This window comes from Gossypium raimondii, chromosome 5 (assembly GCF_025698545.1).
Source record: "Gossypium raimondii isolate GPD5lz chromosome 5, ASM2569854v1, whole genome shotgun sequence".
NCBI classification, from domain to species: domain Eukaryota; kingdom Viridiplantae; phylum Streptophyta; class Magnoliopsida; order Malvales; family Malvaceae; genus Gossypium; species Gossypium raimondii.
The window spans coordinates 28,716,248-28,736,128 of NC_068569.1; the positions used below are offsets into that span (position 1 = coordinate 28,716,248).

The following is a 19,881-nucleotide window of genomic DNA, read 5'->3' on the forward strand; positions in this document are numbered from 1 at the left end:
GCAACATTTTGAAAGACGTGAATGAAAATGCATAATATACTTTTCACCCAAGTCAATCATTTTGAATTCACCATAATGTCACTATAGTTAAGTTAATTTGAAATGCAAGTATTTGTAACCATGGTTATCTAAATCGGATCGTACCAGTTTGTTAGACTTAGAGGTGAGTAAAATCCGATTCGATTTGAAAAGCTCGTTAAAAAATTCAAATATTTCTAATTAGATAGTTTGAGTTCTTTGAGTTAATCAAATTATTCGGATCAACTCGAGTAAAAAATTAAGTTTTTCGGTTTAACTCAAATATGAATTACACAATTTGAGTTATCCGAAAATTCGAATAAGAAAAGATAAAACTACGTCGTTTTGATAAATGTTTACTTTTTAAAAAGTTAAAAGTCAAAACCATTAAGTTAAAAGACGAAAGTAAGTCGTTTTGATAAATGTTTACTCATTAAGTTAAAAAGGCAAAACCATTATATTTTTATATTGTTTATGTAGTTAAATAATCTTATGCTTTGTCTACTAGTTAAATCATCGGTCCATGTAAACGCAACATTGAGTATAAATAATGGGATACGTTAACTCGACTCGACTTGACTCGAAATTTTTTGACTTTGATTCGATTCGAATCGAAAAAAATTCAAATTGAGTTTGGTTGCTAAAATAGGATTCGTCAACTCGACTAACTCGAAATTTTTTTTACTCAATTCGACCCGACTCGATAGAATACTCACCCCTAGCTGGACTATATCGAAAAGTTTCATACCCATTGAGTCATGAATCGATATAGACTAGTTGAACCAAGCAAAAAAGTTAATTGAATTAGTTTGTATTTACTTTTTATGAATTTATTTAATCAAACCTTTGAACCAATCAAACTGGTGAACCAATGGCTTGATCGGTTTTGAAAACTTTGTTGGTAATGTTTGAATTATTTAGTGTTTTCGAAGCTGTTTTTCTGTTTCAATAAGTCCTATTCTTTAGGAACAACTTTCTACATTTGTTTAAACTAGTGGTGATCCTTGTTTATAGGTGATATAGGTGTTAGTTGTGATTTTATATTTGTCATTTGTAAGGTTATAAAAGCCATCTTTCTATCTTCAATAAATGTGACACTTATTTCCAACTTCTACTTGATTTTATGTAATGGCCTAAATTCAAGGTTATCGGAACAGTGGTTTCGGGACCACAAATCCGATGAAAAAAATTATTTTTCTTATATTTTTATGGTCTACATGTTAGAGGTGTCCAATTGTTATGAAACTTTAAATTGGAGGTCCTTATATGGTAATTAGACCATTGGTTAAGTTGGTAGACAAAAATGGACATGAGATAAGTGAAATAGGAAATTTTTAAGTTAGGGGCAATTTGGTAATCTTGTAATAAAAAGAATTAAAAAGGGAAAAAGATGGCCAAAAATATCATCTTCTTCATAGTGAACGAAATCAGCAAAGGGGAAGCAATATTTAGGGTTTTTCAAGGTTCCAATCTTCATAGTAAGTGATTCTAAGTCCCGTTTTTAATGTTTTTTTACATTTTTGAGATCCCGGTAGCTTAATTTAGCTTATTCTAACAATAATTTAACCTAGGGTTTATATTTGGAAAAATAACCATAGGTGAAAAGTGTTTATTTTTATGTTTTATGATAGAATATGAAGCTAGAAATTATGTTAAACGAGTAAAATCCCATAATCGGTAAAATACCTAATGTTCATAAATACATGTTAGAGTGGGAATTTGATGTTGTCATAGAAGAGAAAAATGTTCAGAATGTTATAAAACATAAGAATAAGATATGAAGTTTAATTTCCGAGCCTTGGGGCAAAAATGTAATTATGTAAAAGTTTAGGGGCAAAATTGTAATTTTGAAAAAGTTAGAGTCGAGGGCTGTTTTGATGAATGTGAGTATTAAGTAAGTTAAATTTGCTATTTTAGATCAAGAAAAATGAAACTCGAGGTTAGACAAAGGGAAGAATAAAGTTGAAGACTAAGTTGGTGAAGTGGGTTATATTTGGTACCGAGGTAAGTTTACAGTAAATAAATGCAATATTTGAATAATTATTTTTAATTCCGTTAATTTCCAGTAATTATATATTTATTTTATGAAATTATTTAATGCTAACTCAAGTATGAGATGACAGAGAATCAGTGTTAAAAGGCCCCGTTGAAACATGAGGAATGTATCGGATACAAATGTCATGACATTTGGGTAAAGAGATCCCATGTAAGACCATGTCTGGGACATGGCATTGGCATCCTTGAGATCATGAGAGGTCCCATGTAAGACCATGTCTGGGACATGGTGTTGGCACCGAGATGAGAGGTCTCATGTAAGACCATGTCTGGGACATGACATTGGCACCGAGATAAGAGGTCCCCCATAAGACCATGTCTGGGACACGGCATGGGCACCGATATGAGAATATCCCATGTAAGACCATGTTTGGGACATGGCTTTGGCATGTTATGATCAAAAGAGACCCAAGTATCCTTATTATTCCAATGTGGCTCAACGGGCTAGTAAACTAATTATATACATGAAAGTTCAGTTAAAAGAAAAAAATGGCAAGCTAAGATGAGTTATAAGAGTTAAGAATTTATTAAATTAACAATTGATATTCAACGATGCAGCAAGAGAAGAGTAAGTTATGCACACAAGTATACTAAGTAAACAAGCAAGAGATCTAGAATGAGATTAACTAAAGAGTAAACTAGAGATATAGACACTTGAGTTTAATTATTTGTGTTTAATGTTGTTATTTATTTGCTAGTAAACTTACTAAGCTTTATGATTACTTCTTTTATTTCTCTTTCTCTTATAGTATTGCAAAGCTACTTCAAGGATCCTAAAGAAGTCGGAGATTGTCCACACTATCAACCACAACTGCTCGGTATTTTATGATGAAACACGTTTGAGTTATGGCATGTATAGGGATTTAGTTATTTTGCATGTTTGTAATTATGATTTTGCTAAAGAATGGTGTGTAAGTATTTGATGATTAATGGTTATTAAAATGGTTAAGCATGAAGGTGTTTGTTGTTATAAGAGTCTAGGTGATAAATTATGCATGGAAATCATGAAAGGGGTAAAATTTTGCAAAGAAACAGAATTCAGGAAGCACAGTAACGTGACTTTGAAAAATCACCTAGGATAGTATATAATGATTTGTAAGGTTAATATATAGATTGAAATATTATTGAGTCTATTTTCTTGGAAAATTAACGGTTTAACAAAAGGAATTTTATATTTTGAGATATGTGAATTTTAGTTAGACAGGGTCAGATCTATTTTTGGAGTCCCCTGTTCTGAGTTTAGAAAAGCATTAAAAATTTTAAAAAAATGGTTATGAGTTATAGTTTATATTTCTAGATTCCTTATTGAGTCCATTTTTTGTAGAAACAAGTGAGAACTTCATATGAAAATCCTACAGTGAGAAAACTTATTATTAGTGGCAAGAGGTCAGGATAGATAAGTGGTGAAACAGGGGAGACTTTAACTAATAAATTGTACTAATTGGCTGAACCAAAAATTAAAAAAATTTTATGGTAGGAAGATATATGAGTCTAGTTTCAGGGAAAATTTACAGAATTAAATTTAGAGTCCAGTAGCTCAAGTTATAATCAATTTAGTAACTGTTGCGCGATTGGACAAATTTGCTGTAAATAGTGAAATTAATTTTCAAAACAAGTTTTTATGCTCCGAATTAGTAAGATAAGCTAAGTAATGCCTCGTGCTCAACTCCGGCAACAATCTCGGGTAAGGGGTGTTACATTTTATACTTAACATACTAGTATCAGAATTAGGTTGTTGAGGAAATAAGTGGATATGAATGAAGAAAAGAGTGAATGTAGTCTTATAAAGATTTATCATTTTGATGGTCTTCACTAAGACCATTGGAATGAGTTGATGGAGAATCTGTTGAGGTTCAAAGGATTGTGGAACCTAGTTAAGAAAGGTTTCGAGGAGCCTGAAACAACAACTCTGCAGACCATCGCGCAACAGGCACAGATGGACGAGATAAAGATGAAGGATTACAGGGTCAAACACTATTTATATCAAGCTATAGATCGTGTTTTTTAGTAGATTTTGGATAGACAAACCTCTAAAATTTTTTGGGATTCTTTGAAGAGCAAGTTTGGTGGAAATGAGAGAGTGAAAAGGTCTCTTCTTAACACCTTAAGAAGAGAATTTGAGGTGTTGGAAATGAAGAAAGAAGAAACGATCAAAGATTATTTTGCTAAAGTGCTGGCTGTAGCGAACCAGATGCGAAGCAATGGGGAGATCATGTCTGACTCGATGATTGTGGAGAAGATTTTACGGACTTTGATAGAACGTTTCACCTATGTGGTAGTATCTATCGAAGAGGAAAAAGATACATGTACCATGTCGGTTGATGAATTGCAAAGTTCATTATCTGTACATGAAGAGAAGTTTAAGAGAATGGAAAGAGAAGAAGATCATGCCTTAAAAGCTGTTGCTGGTAACGAAAGGTTTGACAGTAAAGGACATGGCGTAAATTCATACAGAGGATGTGGAAGAGGCAGAGAGAGATCATTTGACAAAGCCCATGTAGAATGCTATAAATGCCACAAATTGGGGCATTTTCAGTATGAATGTCCAAGGTGGAAGAGTAAAGCCAACTTTATGGGACTTGATGAAGAGGAAGAGTTACTCTTAATGTCATGTGTGAAGACACATAACTCACAACAAGATGGGTATGGTTTCTTGATTCGGGATGCTCGAATCATATGTGTGGGAACAAGAATTGGTTTTCTCAACTTGATCAAAGCTTTCGACACTCTGTCAAGCTTGAAAATGATACAAAACGGTAGTAATGGGAAAATAAAGTGTTAGATTAAAGATTGAAGGTACCAATTAAGTAATCTCAGAAGTTTTCTTTGTTCCAGATCTAAAAAATAATTTGTTTAGCATGGGACAGCTCCAAGAGAAAGGGATAGATATTTTGATTCAAGAGGGTGACTGCAAGTTGTATCATCCACAAAGAGGGCTCATTGTAACAACCAAAATGATAAAAATCGAATGTTTGTGCTTTCAGCTATTGTTTTACCATGCTCACAATTGCTGGTTTCATCATGCTTCCAAACTACCACAGAAGATATCTCTCATCTATGGCACTGCAGGTTCGGTCACTTGAACTACAAAAGCTTACGTATGATGTAGTCCAAAAGGATAGTTCGTGGCTTACCAATAATCAACATTCCAAACAAAATATATACTCATTGTTTGGTCGAAAAGCAACATAGGGAGGAAATGCCAAAGAAGAGTTCATAGAGAACATCAAGAAAGTTGCAGTTGATACGTACTGACATTTGTGGATCAATTACACCGATTTCTACAGGTGGGAAGAGGTACTTACTCAGTTTTATTGATGATTTTAGTCGCAAAAATTGGGTCTATTTCTTGCATGAAAAATCAATGACATTTGAGGTATTTCAGAGCTTTAAAACATGTGTTGAGAACAAAAGTTGTGAGTGTATAGCTTGCTTACGTACAGACAATGGTGGAGAGTTCACCTCCCATGAATTTAATAATTTCTGTATGGAGAATGATATTCGTAGGCAATTGATTGCAACCTACACCCCGCAACAAAATAGAGTAGCGGAGAGGAAGAATCGAACCATTATGTACTCGGTTCGAAGCATGTTATCTGAAAAAATGTCCCAAAAGAGTTCTGGACAGAAGCAGTTTAATGGTGTACCTATGTCATGAATAGGAGCTTGATAGTAGTCGTGAATGGACGAACACCAGAAGAGGTATGGAGCAATGTTACACCTTTTGTGGACCATTTTTGAGTGTACGGGTGTGTTGCCCATGTACACATACCTGAACAAAGAAGAACAAAGTTATACAACAAAAGTTACAAGTGTTTTTTCTTTGGTGTGAACAATGAATCCAAGGCTTATCGATTGTATGATCCAGTTTCTAGGCGTATTGTTATAAGTCATGATGTTATTTTTGAAGAAGATAAAGGCGGGATTAGAGTCAAAATTCAAAGGATGCAAATAAAGAGTTAGAATGAGAAGATATTACTCTTGAAGATGATGTAAGTGAAGATGTTGTTGTTGTACCAAACATAAAGGAAGTAGTTGGAGAAGAACTACCAAGTCTGAACATTCCAGCTGCAGATCAAGGAAGGATCAGACGGGAGAATAGAAGAGCACCAGAGTGGCAAAAAGATTATGTGCGTAGCACAGGACTAGGCATTTCTGATGAAGACGAAGAAGTTGTTGTAAGCAAAAAATGAAACATGGGAATTGATGGAATTGTCGGCTAGTGCAAAGAAGATTGAAGTAAAATAGGTGTTCAAAACCAAGCTAAATGAACTTGGCTAGATTGACAAACATAAAGCCTAGTTGGTGGCGAAGGGATATGCCCAGAAATATGGAATTGATTACAATTAAGTTTTTGCACCAGTTGCAAAATGGGATACAATCGGTATGGTGATTGCAATGGCTGAGCAAAAAGGTTGGAATATCTACCAACTTGATGTTAAAAGCGCTTTCCTTCATGGAGAGCTGGTGGAGGAAGTTTTTTTTGATCAACCGCGTGGGTTTGAGAAAGAAGGGGAGGAGCATAAAGTTTACAAATTAAAGAAGGCTTTGTACGGTCTTAAGCAAGCTCCAAGGGCATGGTATAGTCGCATTGAGTCCTATTTTACAAAGGATGGTTTTGAAAAGTGCCCATCTGAACCTACTCTTTTTATTCAAACTAATTCGAAAGGAAAAATTTTGATTGTTAGTTTGTATGATGATGATATCATATTCACGGGAAAAGAAGAAAAAATAATTAAAGCCTTGAAAAATTCCATGATACAAGAATTTGGAATGGCTAATCTTGGAAAGATGAAATACTTTCTTAGAGTTGAAGTGTTACAGAATGATAAATGCATATTTATTAGTTAAAGGAAGTACGCTAATAAAGTTCTTGAGAGATTTAGTATGTTAAGGTGTAACTCTACTAGAAGTCCTATTGTTTCAAGGACAAAACTCATGAAAGATAAAGATGAAGTCAAAATAGATGTCACTGGTTATAAGCAAATTGTGGGGAGTCTTCGATATTTAACTATGACCAAACCAGATCTAATGTATGTGGTTGGACTCGTGAGTTGATATATGGAAAAACCTACTGAACTTTATCTTAATGCAGCAAAAAGGGTCCTTTGATATATAAAATGAACCTCGGAACTGGGCATTTTGTACAAAAAAGGCAAAACTAGCTAGTTAGTTGGCTACACAAACAATGATTATGCTAGGGATCAAGATGATAGAAGGAGCACTTCAAGATATGCTTTTCTGTTTGGAGAAAGTGTCATTGCGTGGTCTTCAAAAAAACAACCAGTAGTGACCTTATCTACCACCGAAGCAGAGTTCGTAGTAGCAGCGTCATGTGCTTGTCAAGCAGTTTGGATGAGAAGAATCTTGGATGTTTTCAATCATCTTAAAAAAAAAGTATCACGTTATATTGTGACAATGCTTCCACCATCAAACTATCAAAGAATGTCGTATTGCATGGAAGGAGCAAACACATTCATGTAAGGTACCACTTCCTTCGTGAATTGTCTAATGATAAAGTTATTGAGCTTATCCATTGTGGAACAAAAGAGCAGACAACAGACATCATGACTAAGGCATTGAAGCTAGAGACATTCGAAAAGTTTAGAGAAAAACTTGGAATTTGTGGAGAAGTAAACTGACTGCAAATATACAGAACAATTTAGGGGAGAAATTGTTTGAATTATTTAGTGTTTTCAAAGTTGTTTTTCTGTTTCAATAAGTCCTATTCTTTAGGAACAACTTTCTACATTTGTTTAAACTAGTGGTGATCCTTGTTTATAGGTGATATAGGTGTTAGTTGTGATTCTATATTTGTCATTTGTAAGGCTATAAAAGCCAGTTTTCTATCTTCAATAAATGTGACACTTATTTCCAGCTTCCACTTGATTTTATACTTAACAAGTAACCCATTGCCTTTTGAAGAGTTCTACTTTCAGGGGTATTTGATTTACTGAATCTTAGATTATGTTTCATGATAAGATTATGAAAATATAAGATTACAGGTGAAATGTAAAATTATTTTGTTTGGTTTATTTAGCTGGAATATAAGATTTAGGTGTTTGTTGACGAAATGTAAAATTATCTAAAACAAATTTTACTATATTATCCTTATTATAGAATTTTTATTTTTACAAGTTCAATTAATTTAACATTTTTAGTCTAAAAATTTTCATAAAATTATAGTAACTTCATTTATTTCACTTTTGATTTTTTCAATTATAATAATGTATTTATATAGTTTATTAAATGTTTATTTTAAAGATATTGATTGGCATACAATGATGAAGAATTTATGAACGTGGGATTCAAGTCATAAACGCTTATTACATCGTCAAATTCTCATGATATTTTTCTTTAGAAGTTTTCTTAGTAGTACTTATTACTAGAGAAAGGATATTATTTCTATCCTTTTCAAAAGGAGAATAACAAATCGATTTTTCTTCCGATTTTAACTTTTCCTCTTGAAAAAATTTCAAATTCAACTAAAAACGCTAAAAATTAAGAGAAAAAAATTCTTATTTATCATTCTTCTATTGGAAAAGGACGGAGATGATGTGGAATCACAATTTCATACAACCAGTTTTCCTTATTACTATGGCACAAATATAGAAGTAGAAACCTTACAAAGTATATATTAAAGAAAACTAAGGCATTTAAATTTCACAACTGAAACTATGGAATCGGTGAAAAATTATATAAAATAAAACAGAGTGAAGAGACGAGTAGTAACATATATTTTAGTTTTTAATTATAGATTTTAGGAAATAAAAGTAATTAAAATTTTATTTATTTTTTCGCATACTTGAACTTTTAAAATACATCAAAAAAGCTCTCAAACTTAAAAAAAAACCCATTAAGCCCTTTTTTTTTTATTCAATTGGGTACTTAAGCTTTCAGAATGTATTACAAAGGCTCTCAAACTTTTTCAAGAAAAGTCATTAAATCTCTGTTTTTTTTTGTACTCAATTGGATACTTGAACTTTTAAAATGCATAAAAAAAGGCCCTCAAACTTTTTAAAAAAACAATTAAGCCCGTATTTTTTTTACACTCAATTGGGTACTTGAATTGTCAAAATGCATCAAAAAGATCATTTGACCGTTAACTTTAATAGTTGACCATTAAAGTTAACTGTCTCTAATTTTTTTCAGTTAAAGCCATCCCGTGTCGCAACCACAGCATGACATTAAAAAATAAAAATCATAAAAGTTATAAAAAATATAAAAATTTAATAAAATATATAAAAAATGATAGAATTTTATAAAAATCATAAAAAAATTATAAAATATGTCAAAAAGACGGGTTTTTTACACAAATAGGGTGAAAAAAATCTACTGAAATAGGGTGTCAGAAAAAGTATTTACCAAAATGGGTTACTTTTTTTCATTTGAGCCTATTAGATAGGTGCCAATGAATAAAAAATAATAAAATATTTTTTTAAATAAAATATTTTTATATTTTTTAATGCTTTTTTTAAAAAAATACGGGTCAAAATACAGTGAATGGATCGGGTCGGGTCAGGTGGCGCCTATCAAGTAGGCGCCAATGGTGGCTCTTCTTACCTACCACTGCACCAAAGACATGTCTTGTCCTTCAATTTTTTTTTTTTGCCTATAAGTAAGGTCCCAAAACATGCAATGGGCACAGTAGAGAAAAAAAAATAGAAAGGAGAAGAAGAGAAGGAGAAGGAGAAGAAGAAGAAGAAGAAAGAAAGAAAGAAAGAAAAGGTAATGTATTATTTTAGTAAATAATTTTGTTTATAATTTAAAAAGTTTATAGTTTGTGAATTTATTAGAAGATATTGTGATTTTTTTGTTATTAATTATTAATTATAAATTATCTATATTTAGTGTTTATAGTTTGGATTAGAATTTTGTATGAATATTCTAATTTTTTGTATGAATATTGTATTTTTTATGAATATTGTAATTATTTTATAATTAAATTTGTATTTATAGTTTTGGATTAGTATTTTGTATGAATATTGTAGTTTTTGTATGAATATTGTAATTTTTGTATGAATATTGTAATTTTTTGTATGAATATTGTAATTTTGTAATTTTGTATGAATATTGTAATGTCGGGATATATTATAATATTGTAGTTTTTGTATGAATATTGTAATTATTTTATAATTAATTTGTTAGTAATTTATATAAATTATTGTGTGTGTAATTATTTAAAATTTAATTTATTAGTAATTTAGGATTAAGCTATAAGTTGTTGTGTTTAGTTTAGTATTTGGTGAGTTTAACATATAAAGTTTATAAAAATAAAAATCATTTTATTAAAAGTTTAATTATAAAAATTAAAATTTATTTTATTAAAAGTTTAATTATAACCGACTTTTTTAATCATATAGTTGTTGTTAACTCATTTAATTTTTATATAATGTAACTTTTATATAATTAAGTTTTATTTGATTTTGTATTTATTTAACAATAATTATTGATTTTTTGAAACAAATTAACTGAATTCATTTTTTTGATTGCAGATTTGCAGGAAATGGGTTCTCTAATTAATAATAATAATAATCACATATCAAGTACTATTAATGAGATGGTAATAAAATTTTTATTTGATATTCATGTTATTTGTGGAATTAAATTATATTGTATTAACTATTTTGCTAATTTAATAATGCCAGGGTCCGTACCGCGTATTGAGGGGCTGTGTTAATAGTGTAGGGTTTCAGCCAGATGAATGTCTAATACCATACTTAGAGTTAGCCGGGTTCGGATCAGCGGCATTGATTCGGACTTTTGATCTGCGATACGACTTAATTTTCGCTTTAGTCGAGCGATGGCGTCCGGAGACCCACACATTTCATTTGCCGTGCGGAGAGAATACCGTCACTCTAGAGGATGTTGCAGTACAGCTCGAGCTTCCCATAGACGGGAATGCGGTCACGGGCGTAAGTTCAATCTCTAGGCCGGCTACCCTTTGCAATGAATTACTTGGACGCTCGCCAAGTCAGAGGAAATTTACCAGTTTGAGATTTTCATGGCTAAAGGCCAATTTTGAGCATTTACCAAGTACTGCTATTGAATGGGAGGTGATGCAGGCTGTTCGAGCTTACATTATGCACCTTATAGAGGGTGTACTCATGTCAGATGCAAACGACAGTAAGGTCCACTTGATGTACTTACCCCTATTATCCAATTTGCTTAACACTCGTTCATACAGTTGGGGGTCTGCAGTTTTAGCCATGCTGTATCGCGAACTTTGTCGGACGACAGATCCTTTTGCGGTTGACATAGGCGGATGCCTCATACTGCTGCAGTCATGGGCACTTTACCGGATGCCATTCTTGGCATCCATTAGTCATCAATCATATGTATTTCCACTCGTTAATAGGTGATGAATTTTTACTCATTATAATAATTAGTTGATTTTTTTTATATTATATTATTCTAACAATTTGTTTTCGTAGGTGGAGTACTAATCCGGGTATCGGGAGGTCACCGTCGGTTCCGATATATTGTCTAATGATTGAGAATCATGCTGGAGAGGGGATAAGTTTTTCGAATATAAACTTAATTTTATTATTTTATCTCACTCGACCTGCGTTAATATAACAACATTATTAACTGTGCAGTTCATTTGGATGCCGTATTCTGCTCCAGAAATTATGGCAGTTATGCCATTATCTGCCCACGTCCACTCAAACCTATGGTGCATTAGCGCACCCATTATCAATTTTAACGTAGTGGAGTGGTATCATGGCAATCGAGTACTTCGGCAGTTCGGTTGCATACAGTATATCCCGACATTGCCAGTACAATTGGGGGAGATCCATGGGATGAGCAAGAGGGGGAGGTATGGAGATAATTGGGGAGAAGTGCACGAAGAATATATTACGATATGGAACAACCGGTTCGGGAGGGTACCTCAGATGAATCGTGCTCCGGATTTCCAGCCCTCGTTAGAGTACATACAGTGGTACTGTGAGACAGGGAAACCATTTCTGTTTGTTGGGCGGTTAATTGTAGTCCCTCCGCATACGACACGAATTACGCAACCCCTTCCAGATTTGCATCATGCACTAGAGCCAGAGCCAGAGCCAGTGCCAGAGACAGAACCACATTCTAGGGATAGTTCTTATCATCCAGAATTGGGGGGGCGATGACTATTTCGCGGCCTCGTATCCACTCAGTACTCCGCTCCTTCCGGCCAATATCCGCCGTCGTACTCCTCTCCTCCCGGATCAAGTTCATCGATGGCATTTGATACATATGATTATTCATCTATGTTTGACACACCCCAACATACTGTTGAGGAGAGCGTTGATAACCGTAATCACCCACAAAGTGAGCGTCGAGCTCCACAAAAATATACCCCTAGAACTACACCATCAAACCATCAATTTTAGGGGTTTTTGTAATAAACAACCTCATATTTATGTAATGATTTTTTTATGTAAATAAAATTATAATGTTTTTTTTTATTTTACAATTACAAATTGCTCCATAACTGCAACAAATTGTAGACAATTTTATGATTCAAATCATCTTTATGTAATGAAGTACATATCAATTTCTACCCGATTGAGACGATTGTCCAACATGGTAGTTTCGGAGAGGGCATTTACTCCTATTATGACCGGCTAATCTGCATACGCCACACAAATTCCCGGAAGATTTCTTCCTAATGTCCATTTCATTATGGATTCTGGATGATTGCGGACGACCTTTCAAGTTTCTACGCAACCTTTTGTCTGGGACTAGCTCGAAAGTCGTCGGAGGTACCTCCCAAGTAGATAGGTCAGAAAGCACGAGGAACTCGTTTTCCCATACACGCAACGTGCGTTTGATGGTGTACACTTCATCGATAAATTGTTCTACATTGAACCCAACTTTAGCACAAGCTGCCACGACGTATGCACATGGAAAATGAAGTGTTTGAAACCTCCTGCAATCGCACCGTCTATTTCGCACCAACCTCCAACACTCTCCAATATATAATGTTAGTTTAGACTCAATGACTTTGTAATCTACTGATATATTCATGCTATACCGCTTAATGGCAAACATGCATTCTTCCTTACTTTCAAATCTCTGGCCCACGCATAACTCCTCTGGATCAGAATATACGCCCATTCGATTAGCATGTGGTATTTCAGGGTACTCTAGAAACTCAACTGCCCGTGCTGTATCGGGGTCTATCCGAGACATGTGTGCCCCAGGATTGTTGTGTATCACAATACGACGAATCTGGTTTCCGACTGAAGACGCATTAACGTTTCCATCCTCATTCACGCCTTCGTCGTCAATATCATCCGGGACCTCGTCCGCGTCGGGATCACTCTCACTATCCACTTCGTAATCAACAGGATCACTACTATAGTATACATCATCACCAACCACATCAGTCTCGGCTGCAGCATTAAGATCAATATTTATCTCATGTATAGTTGATTGACTATCAACATACGATACCGGAACCACCATACACGACGCTTCAACTCCATCTTCTTCACCTAATGGAGTGGGATCTTTAGTTGCCTCCACACCGGCTAACTCAGCAAATAACTTAATCGGTGCATTTTTGTTACTTTGAGTCCCACAATAAAGAGTGACCATTGCCTCCACGTCTTCATCGTCTACAAGTTCCATTTCGGTAAATTTTATTGGATCTGTTGAAACTAGAAACTTGTAGAAAACTTTTGATATCCTTTTCCCACAACGTCTATAAATTTTTTCACTAATTTTTTCCTTCATATCATCAAACGAGATATTTCTATCAAATCTCATTGCTACTTGTTTGTGACATTCAAATACACATCCCACAGTTGTTGTCAAAATTTCTCCATCGAAATAAATGCATACAAAATACTGATTCTCCATTTTCAATACTAGATCTGTTAAAAAGAATTTCAAATTTCTTAAAACAGTTTCAAAATGTAAACAAATTACATAAAAATTTTAATGCAAAATTTTTCATTCAGAAGCTAACAAAATTAATAACCTGACAAAATAACTTTCAAATAATAAAATTACTAACAAGACTCTACATTCTATTTAAAAAGAAATAAACCAAAATACCTTATTTTTTTCTTCTTTTCCTTCCTTCTTTTCTTCTGCTTCCTTCCTTCTTATTTCTTCCGTTTCTCTAGTAAAATTTATGTCTGTGTTGGGGGTATTTATAGGGAAAAATCAGAGCATTGTCGTCTCTTAGTATGACACCAATAATGGCGCCTCCCAGATAGGCACCACCATTGGCACCTCTGAGATAGGCGCCAATACTATGTATTATACGGGTTATATACTGACCCGGGAAAATATTTAATTATATTTTATTAAAAAATATTTTTTTATTCATTGGCGCCTATCTAATAGGCTCCAATGAAAAAGTAACCCATTTTGGTAAATACTGTTTCTGACACCCTATTTCAGTAGATTTTTTTCACCCTATTTGTGTAAAAAACCCCAAAAAGACCCTTTAACCATTAACTTTAAACCGTTAAAGTTAATGACCCCCACTTTTTTTAGTTAAAGCCATCACATATCGTAACACAGCGTGATATGTGGCGAAAAATGATAAAAATAAAAATCAATAAAAATTATAGAAAAATTATAAAATACTTCTTTTGGTACGATAATTTTTATAATTTATTCTATAATTTATTTTATGATTTAAAAAAAATTACGATTTTTACGATTTATATATATTTCTTCTTCTAATTTTTAATATTTTTATTTTTAATTAAAATTTAATAATTTTATAACTTTTATTGATTTTTATTTTTATGTAGATTTTGCAATTCAAGTGGCCAATTGAGTGTAAAAAAGGGAACGTAATTATTTTTTGAAAGAGTTTTAATATATTTTGAAAGTTCAAGTATCCTTAAGCCTAAATTTTATTTAAGATAAAAGGATTATATTGATTAATATAATAAATACAAAAAGTAGTTTTATCTTAAATTTTAAATAACTTAAAAGGTAGCCATAATGAGATTATTTATATTACAATATCTTTTAATACAGTAATATAAAATTATGGGACGATCAAAATATTGAGAATCTAAATATTATATAATATCATTGATGAATGTAATATTATGGATAGTATTTCCTACTTTGGCATAATCCATAGCTTTTTGTTAGTGAGAAATGGATATGATTTGCATCCTCACACATTGTGAAGGGATTATCTTCACTTCCGGTATCCATTTCCAACCTCAAACAAAGGTCGGTCTAAGTTGCGAAAGCGCAGTAAATACAACTGCCTTTTTGCGGGAATGATTCAATCTATGAATCGAAATTAGATGTTGAGTCCCAGGTGTTGTTGTTTAAGAGCCGTCAAATTTGCACTCAACACTATAAATAGCTTACATATAGATTGAATAAAGAAACTATAATTATTATGTAATGATTCTCATCCGTGATTCCCGGCTTAAACCTTTCCTTTGCCAACCCATCTCTTAGGGCTGATGATTTCTTTTTTCCCTTTTACTTGTACAACAAATTTTCTTTGGAGACTTCACCTTTGATTTTGCTGATGACCTAGTTAAAACACATCGTGGAAGCCAAAGAGCCAAAACAAGAAAGAAGACAAAACCCCATTTCCACTTCGGAGCTGCTTCAATGGCGTTTTCTAGTAATCTAAACTGGATACCTCTTTGGTCAGCATTGCTTACAGTCTTTGTCACTAGGGTTAATGGCATTGATATCTATTTAGATTGGAATGTTTCCATCACCGATGGTTTGATCCCTTTGTTGGTGGACCAACAGGCATGCTTATATCATCTCTCTCTTCAACCTATGTTACCCAGACTTAAGTGATTAACAAATACGATTATACATCCCATATAAATATATTCAATTTTATGATAAATACAGGTTGTTATAATCAATGGGGTGTTTCCGGGGCCTTTGATTAATGCCACAACCGATGATGTTGTTCATGTCAATGTATTTAACTACATGGACGAACCTCTACTCTTTACATGGTATGTGATTTCTTTTTCCTATTTATGACGTAGCATTTCTTAGAGATGATTGTATAAACAGGTTAAGTTAAACTTAGATTCATTTGTTTTTTTTAATAATGGTTGATGCTCTAAACTATGAACACAAATGATTTTAAATTCCAAACCGATTAAATGCTATTTAGGTTTTGTTTGTTTCACTGAAAAATGACTTTTAGAAAATGAATCATGTAAAATATATTTTATGTTGTTTAGCAAATTCACAAAAATATTTCATAAAAACTGTTTTCAATGAAATAAACATACATTTAAGATTTTATTATATTTTCGGGAAAATGAATTGCTTTGCAAAATTGAAGAAAACGAGGTTTAGGATTGAATTGTAGAATAAGAAAATATGTGTTTGAGGAATTAAATTGTAGAATAGTAAAATTTGGATTTAAGGGATTAAATCGTAAAAAATATAACTTTAGAATATAAGGGACTGTTTTCTTCGACAATGAAGAGAGCTTCCCTTTTGTTACTCTGAAAGCTTCCCCTTTTTATTTATTCGATAATGAAGACAGTGAACAGAGTCTTATCAGTTTAGAGAATGTCTTATGGAAGTTAAAACATTTTCCTTAAAAAAAATCTTGATTTTACTATTTTTTTGAGGAATGATTTCTTTTGGTAATTCATTTTTCACTAAACAAATTATTTTACAAAAACAATTTACATGTAAACAAATAGATTCTTATGCTGTAGTTTGAGAATTTTTATCTATGATATGATTCGAGTTTTAAACCAACAGAATGTTAAAAAGTGACTTCATCAAATAATTTAACCGAGCTTCGGGGTTTTTTTTTTTTTTCTTTCGACTTAAATGGGGTAAAAAAAAAGGCTTGAATAAAGTGGTGATGATGGTGCAGGAATGGAATACAACAAAGACGAAATTCATGGCAAGATGGAGTTTCAGGCACAAATTGTCCAATCAAACCACTCAAAAACTGGACTTATGTGTTCCAAATGAAGGATCAAATCGGCACTTTCATCTACTTTCCTTCCATAAATTTCCTGAAAGCTTCGGGTGGATATGGACCGATCCGAGTTAACAACAGGGACAACGTCCCTGTCCCTTTCCCCCAACCCGAAGCTGAATTCGATCTTCTTATTGGTGATTGGTATTCTGGTGACTACAAGGTGATTTATGTTTTTCATTTTTAATATTTAAATGTTGGGAGTAATCAACATGAATTATCAAGTCTAGTCATCATTTCCTTTTTAACTTTTAATTGAAATACAGCATTTCAGGAAAATGTTGGAAACAGAGGAGAGTGCATATGATGTCACCCCTGATGCTATCCTAATGAATGGGATGGGCCCTTATATAGATTCAGATTCATTGTGGTATGAAACCTTCACAGTTGACAAAGGTAACAATTTCCAACCAATAAATTAGCTTTATTTACTGTCTCCATAAAACTTGAGTTACTTATAAATTGCATCTGCTGCAACTTGACTATTTTAATAATAAAAGATTGAAATAATAATTTAATATTTTACGAATAGTTCATTTTGCGTGCTTACGATTTCATGGGTCAACACCTTTAATTAAAAGAGAATCACTTTGCGAGCTTTAATATCTCGAGTTTAAATCATCGGGACCACATACTTAACTTAGATAGAATGTCTATCATTTAAATGTAAGGACATTCATTCCCTAGACATGATAAGCCCCTATCTAAGACAACCTATGAAGATAAGTCATTAGTAAACCGGCTAACTTAACTTGTACGGAATATGGAACTAATATGTGGGCGACATATGGACATATGGTAATTATCGGTGAGAATCCTATAAAAGTTTTTTAACACAAAAAAAAAAAAAAAAGTGGTGAAGACTCTCATTCCTCTAACTAAACTCTCAATTTTGTTCTATTCTCTCTCGATATTCACCTTCTAGATAAACCATTACAAATTGTCACATCCTCTTGTTTATAAAGTACATATAATTTGTTTTACAGGGAAGACTTATAGATTCAGGATATCAAATATTGGAGGCACATTGAGCTTCAATTTCAGGATTCAAAGCCATACAATGTTGTTGGTCGAAGCAGAAGGATCTTACACCAATCAAATTACCTTGAATTCCCTTGATGTTCATGTTGGCCAATCTTACTCTGTTCTCGTCACAGCCGATCAAAACGACGCGGATTTTTACATCATTGCAAGCCCTAAATTACTCTACGCCACCGGCGTCGCCGGCGTCGGTGTTCTTCACTATTCCAATTCCACCACACTAGCTGGCGGAGCTCATCCTAGTGGACCTGATGCTTTTGATTTGGGTTTCTCGATGAATCAAGCTAAATCCATCAGGTAAGTGAATCCGGATGATATACCTTTGGAAATAAAATTTATTTAACGTACATCTTGTAAAGACCAATCTATATATTAATCCAAAACAATTATATTTTAACAGGTGGAATTTAACCACAGGGGCAGCAAGGCCAAACCCACAAGGAAGCTTCAATGTATCAAACATAGCACTGTCTCAAACTTTCATCCTCCAAAGCTCAAGAGCTGAAGTCAATGGCCAACCACGTCTTGTTGTCAACAATGTGTCTTATTTCACTCCGGACACGTCGCTGAAGCTGGCCGATCACTTAACTAATGGTACGGGTGTTTACGAACTCGATGAATTTCCGGTTCAATCGGTCAACGTTGATACTTCGTATGGAACATCCGTTGTTTCCGGCAATTATAGAGGGTGGATTGAACTTGTGTTTCAAAACAACATGGATGACATGGATTCTTGGCATTTAGATGGTTACAGCTTCTTTGTCGTTGGGTACGGAACACTTGGGTAACGTTCTTTTACTTGCGGATTTCGATAATGAATATCTAAAGCTCTGTGTTACAGGTTTGGAAACGGACATTGGACACCGGATGTACGAAACACGTATAATACCATTGATCCCGTGGCTCGATCGACGACTCAAGTTTATCCACATGGATGGACCGCAGTTTATGCGTTCTTGGACAACCCCGGGATGTGGAATTTGAGGTCTCAGACTCTAAAGAACTGGTACTTGGGTCTTCAGCTTTATATCAGAGTCTACGATCCGGATCCTAACCCTGCCAAGGAGCGCCCTCCGCCCGAAAATCTCCTGTTTTGCGGTGAGTTTCACTATCTCTTTGTTGCATGTAGTTAAATAGATCCTATCATTTTTCAAATGTAATTACTACTTATAGGGATGACAATGGATCAAAACGTGTAAACTCATCTTACCTCTGTTTTGTTGCTAAGTTTAAATTATTTGGAATTTTCAGGACTTTTTGAATCTCAGTCTCTTGCTCCGGCGCGGCATCGGCACCTGAACCATTGACGGGATTGTGATGGGGAAACCTGAAAGAATGATAACAATTTGCCTTTTCAGACAGCAGCCATGTTTATTTCTATAAGCAACAACTGTTTATTATTCTGTTTAATAATCTAGATTTATATATGTTGATTTTTGCTTAGTGTTTGGGTTAGTATCCATTTTAATTTCATCTATATGAAGTACTATCTAATTAATCCTGTTGATTAGGAATTATATCTTGAGTTAATCATTTCAATTCATATTAACTCTGATTCAGACATCATCACTTAATCCAATATAAATTATTTAATTTTTTTTTGAATTTAGTTATAAAACTACAAATATTAATATAAAATAATAAGATAAACTATCAAAATAGTCACTTTTGTTTATCTTAGGTTACATTTTAGTCACTTATGTTTGAAATGTTATGTTTTAGTTGCTGAGCCGTTAATTACCGTTAACAGTGTAATGGTAAGTTAACGTGGTACGTTAAATCATCATTTCAAATGAAATTTTAGGTTAAATTCTACAATT

The 19,881-nt window shown here is 33.4% G+C and overlaps 2 protein-coding genes across 2 annotated transcripts; both read left to right on the forward strand.

Annotated features, from left to right (window-relative positions):
* Positions 1 to 3,907: 3,907 nt before the first annotated feature.
* On the forward strand, positions 3,908 to 6,266 carry LOC128041024 (uncharacterized). Its single transcript, XM_052630307.1, has 3 exons — positions 3,908 to 4,039; positions 4,130 to 4,829; positions 6,061 to 6,266. Exons 1-3 carry the CDS (start codon positions 3,908 to 3,910, stop codon positions 6,264 to 6,266), a joined length of 1,038 nt encoding a protein of 345 aa, XP_052486267.1.
* A 9,394-nt stretch (positions 6,267 to 15,660) lies between these two features.
* On the forward strand, positions 15,661 to 19,507 carry LOC105767594 (monocopper oxidase-like protein SKU5). Its single transcript, XM_052630308.1, has 8 exons — positions 15,661 to 15,807; positions 15,916 to 16,025; positions 16,913 to 17,183; positions 17,287 to 17,416; positions 17,986 to 18,358; positions 18,462 to 18,830; positions 18,903 to 19,159; positions 19,313 to 19,507. The coding sequence occupies exons 1-8, from the start codon at positions 15,661 to 15,663 to the stop codon at positions 19,366 to 19,368; spliced, it is 1,713 nt and encodes a 570-aa protein (XP_052486268.1). The 3' UTR covers positions 19,369 to 19,507.
* Positions 19,508 to 19,881: the final 374 nt, after the last annotated feature.

Coding starts and splice junctions, on each gene's coding strand:
- LOC128041024 (XM_052630307.1), top strand. CDS start 3,908: ATGGAGAATCTGTTGAGGTTCAAAGGATTGTGGAACCTAGTTAAGAAA. Junction 4,040..4,129: donor TAAAGATGAAGGATTACAGG/GTCAAACACTAT, acceptor GATTCTTTGAAG/AGCAAGTTTGGTGGAAATGA. Junction 4,830..6,060: donor CTTGAAAATGATACAAAACG/GTAGTAATGGGA, acceptor TTACTCTTGAAG/ATGATGTAAGTGAAGATGTT.
- LOC105767594 (XM_052630308.1), top strand. CDS start 15,661: ATGGCGTTTTCTAGTAATCTAAACTGGATACCTCTTTGGTCAGCATTG. Junction 17,417..17,985: donor AACCTTCACAGTTGACAAAG/GTAACAATTTCC, acceptor TTGTTTATAAAG/TACATATAATTTGTTTTACA. Junction 19,160..19,312: donor CGAAAATCTCCTGTTTTGCG/GTGAGTTTCACT, acceptor TGGAATTTTCAG/GACTTTTTGAATCTCAGTCT.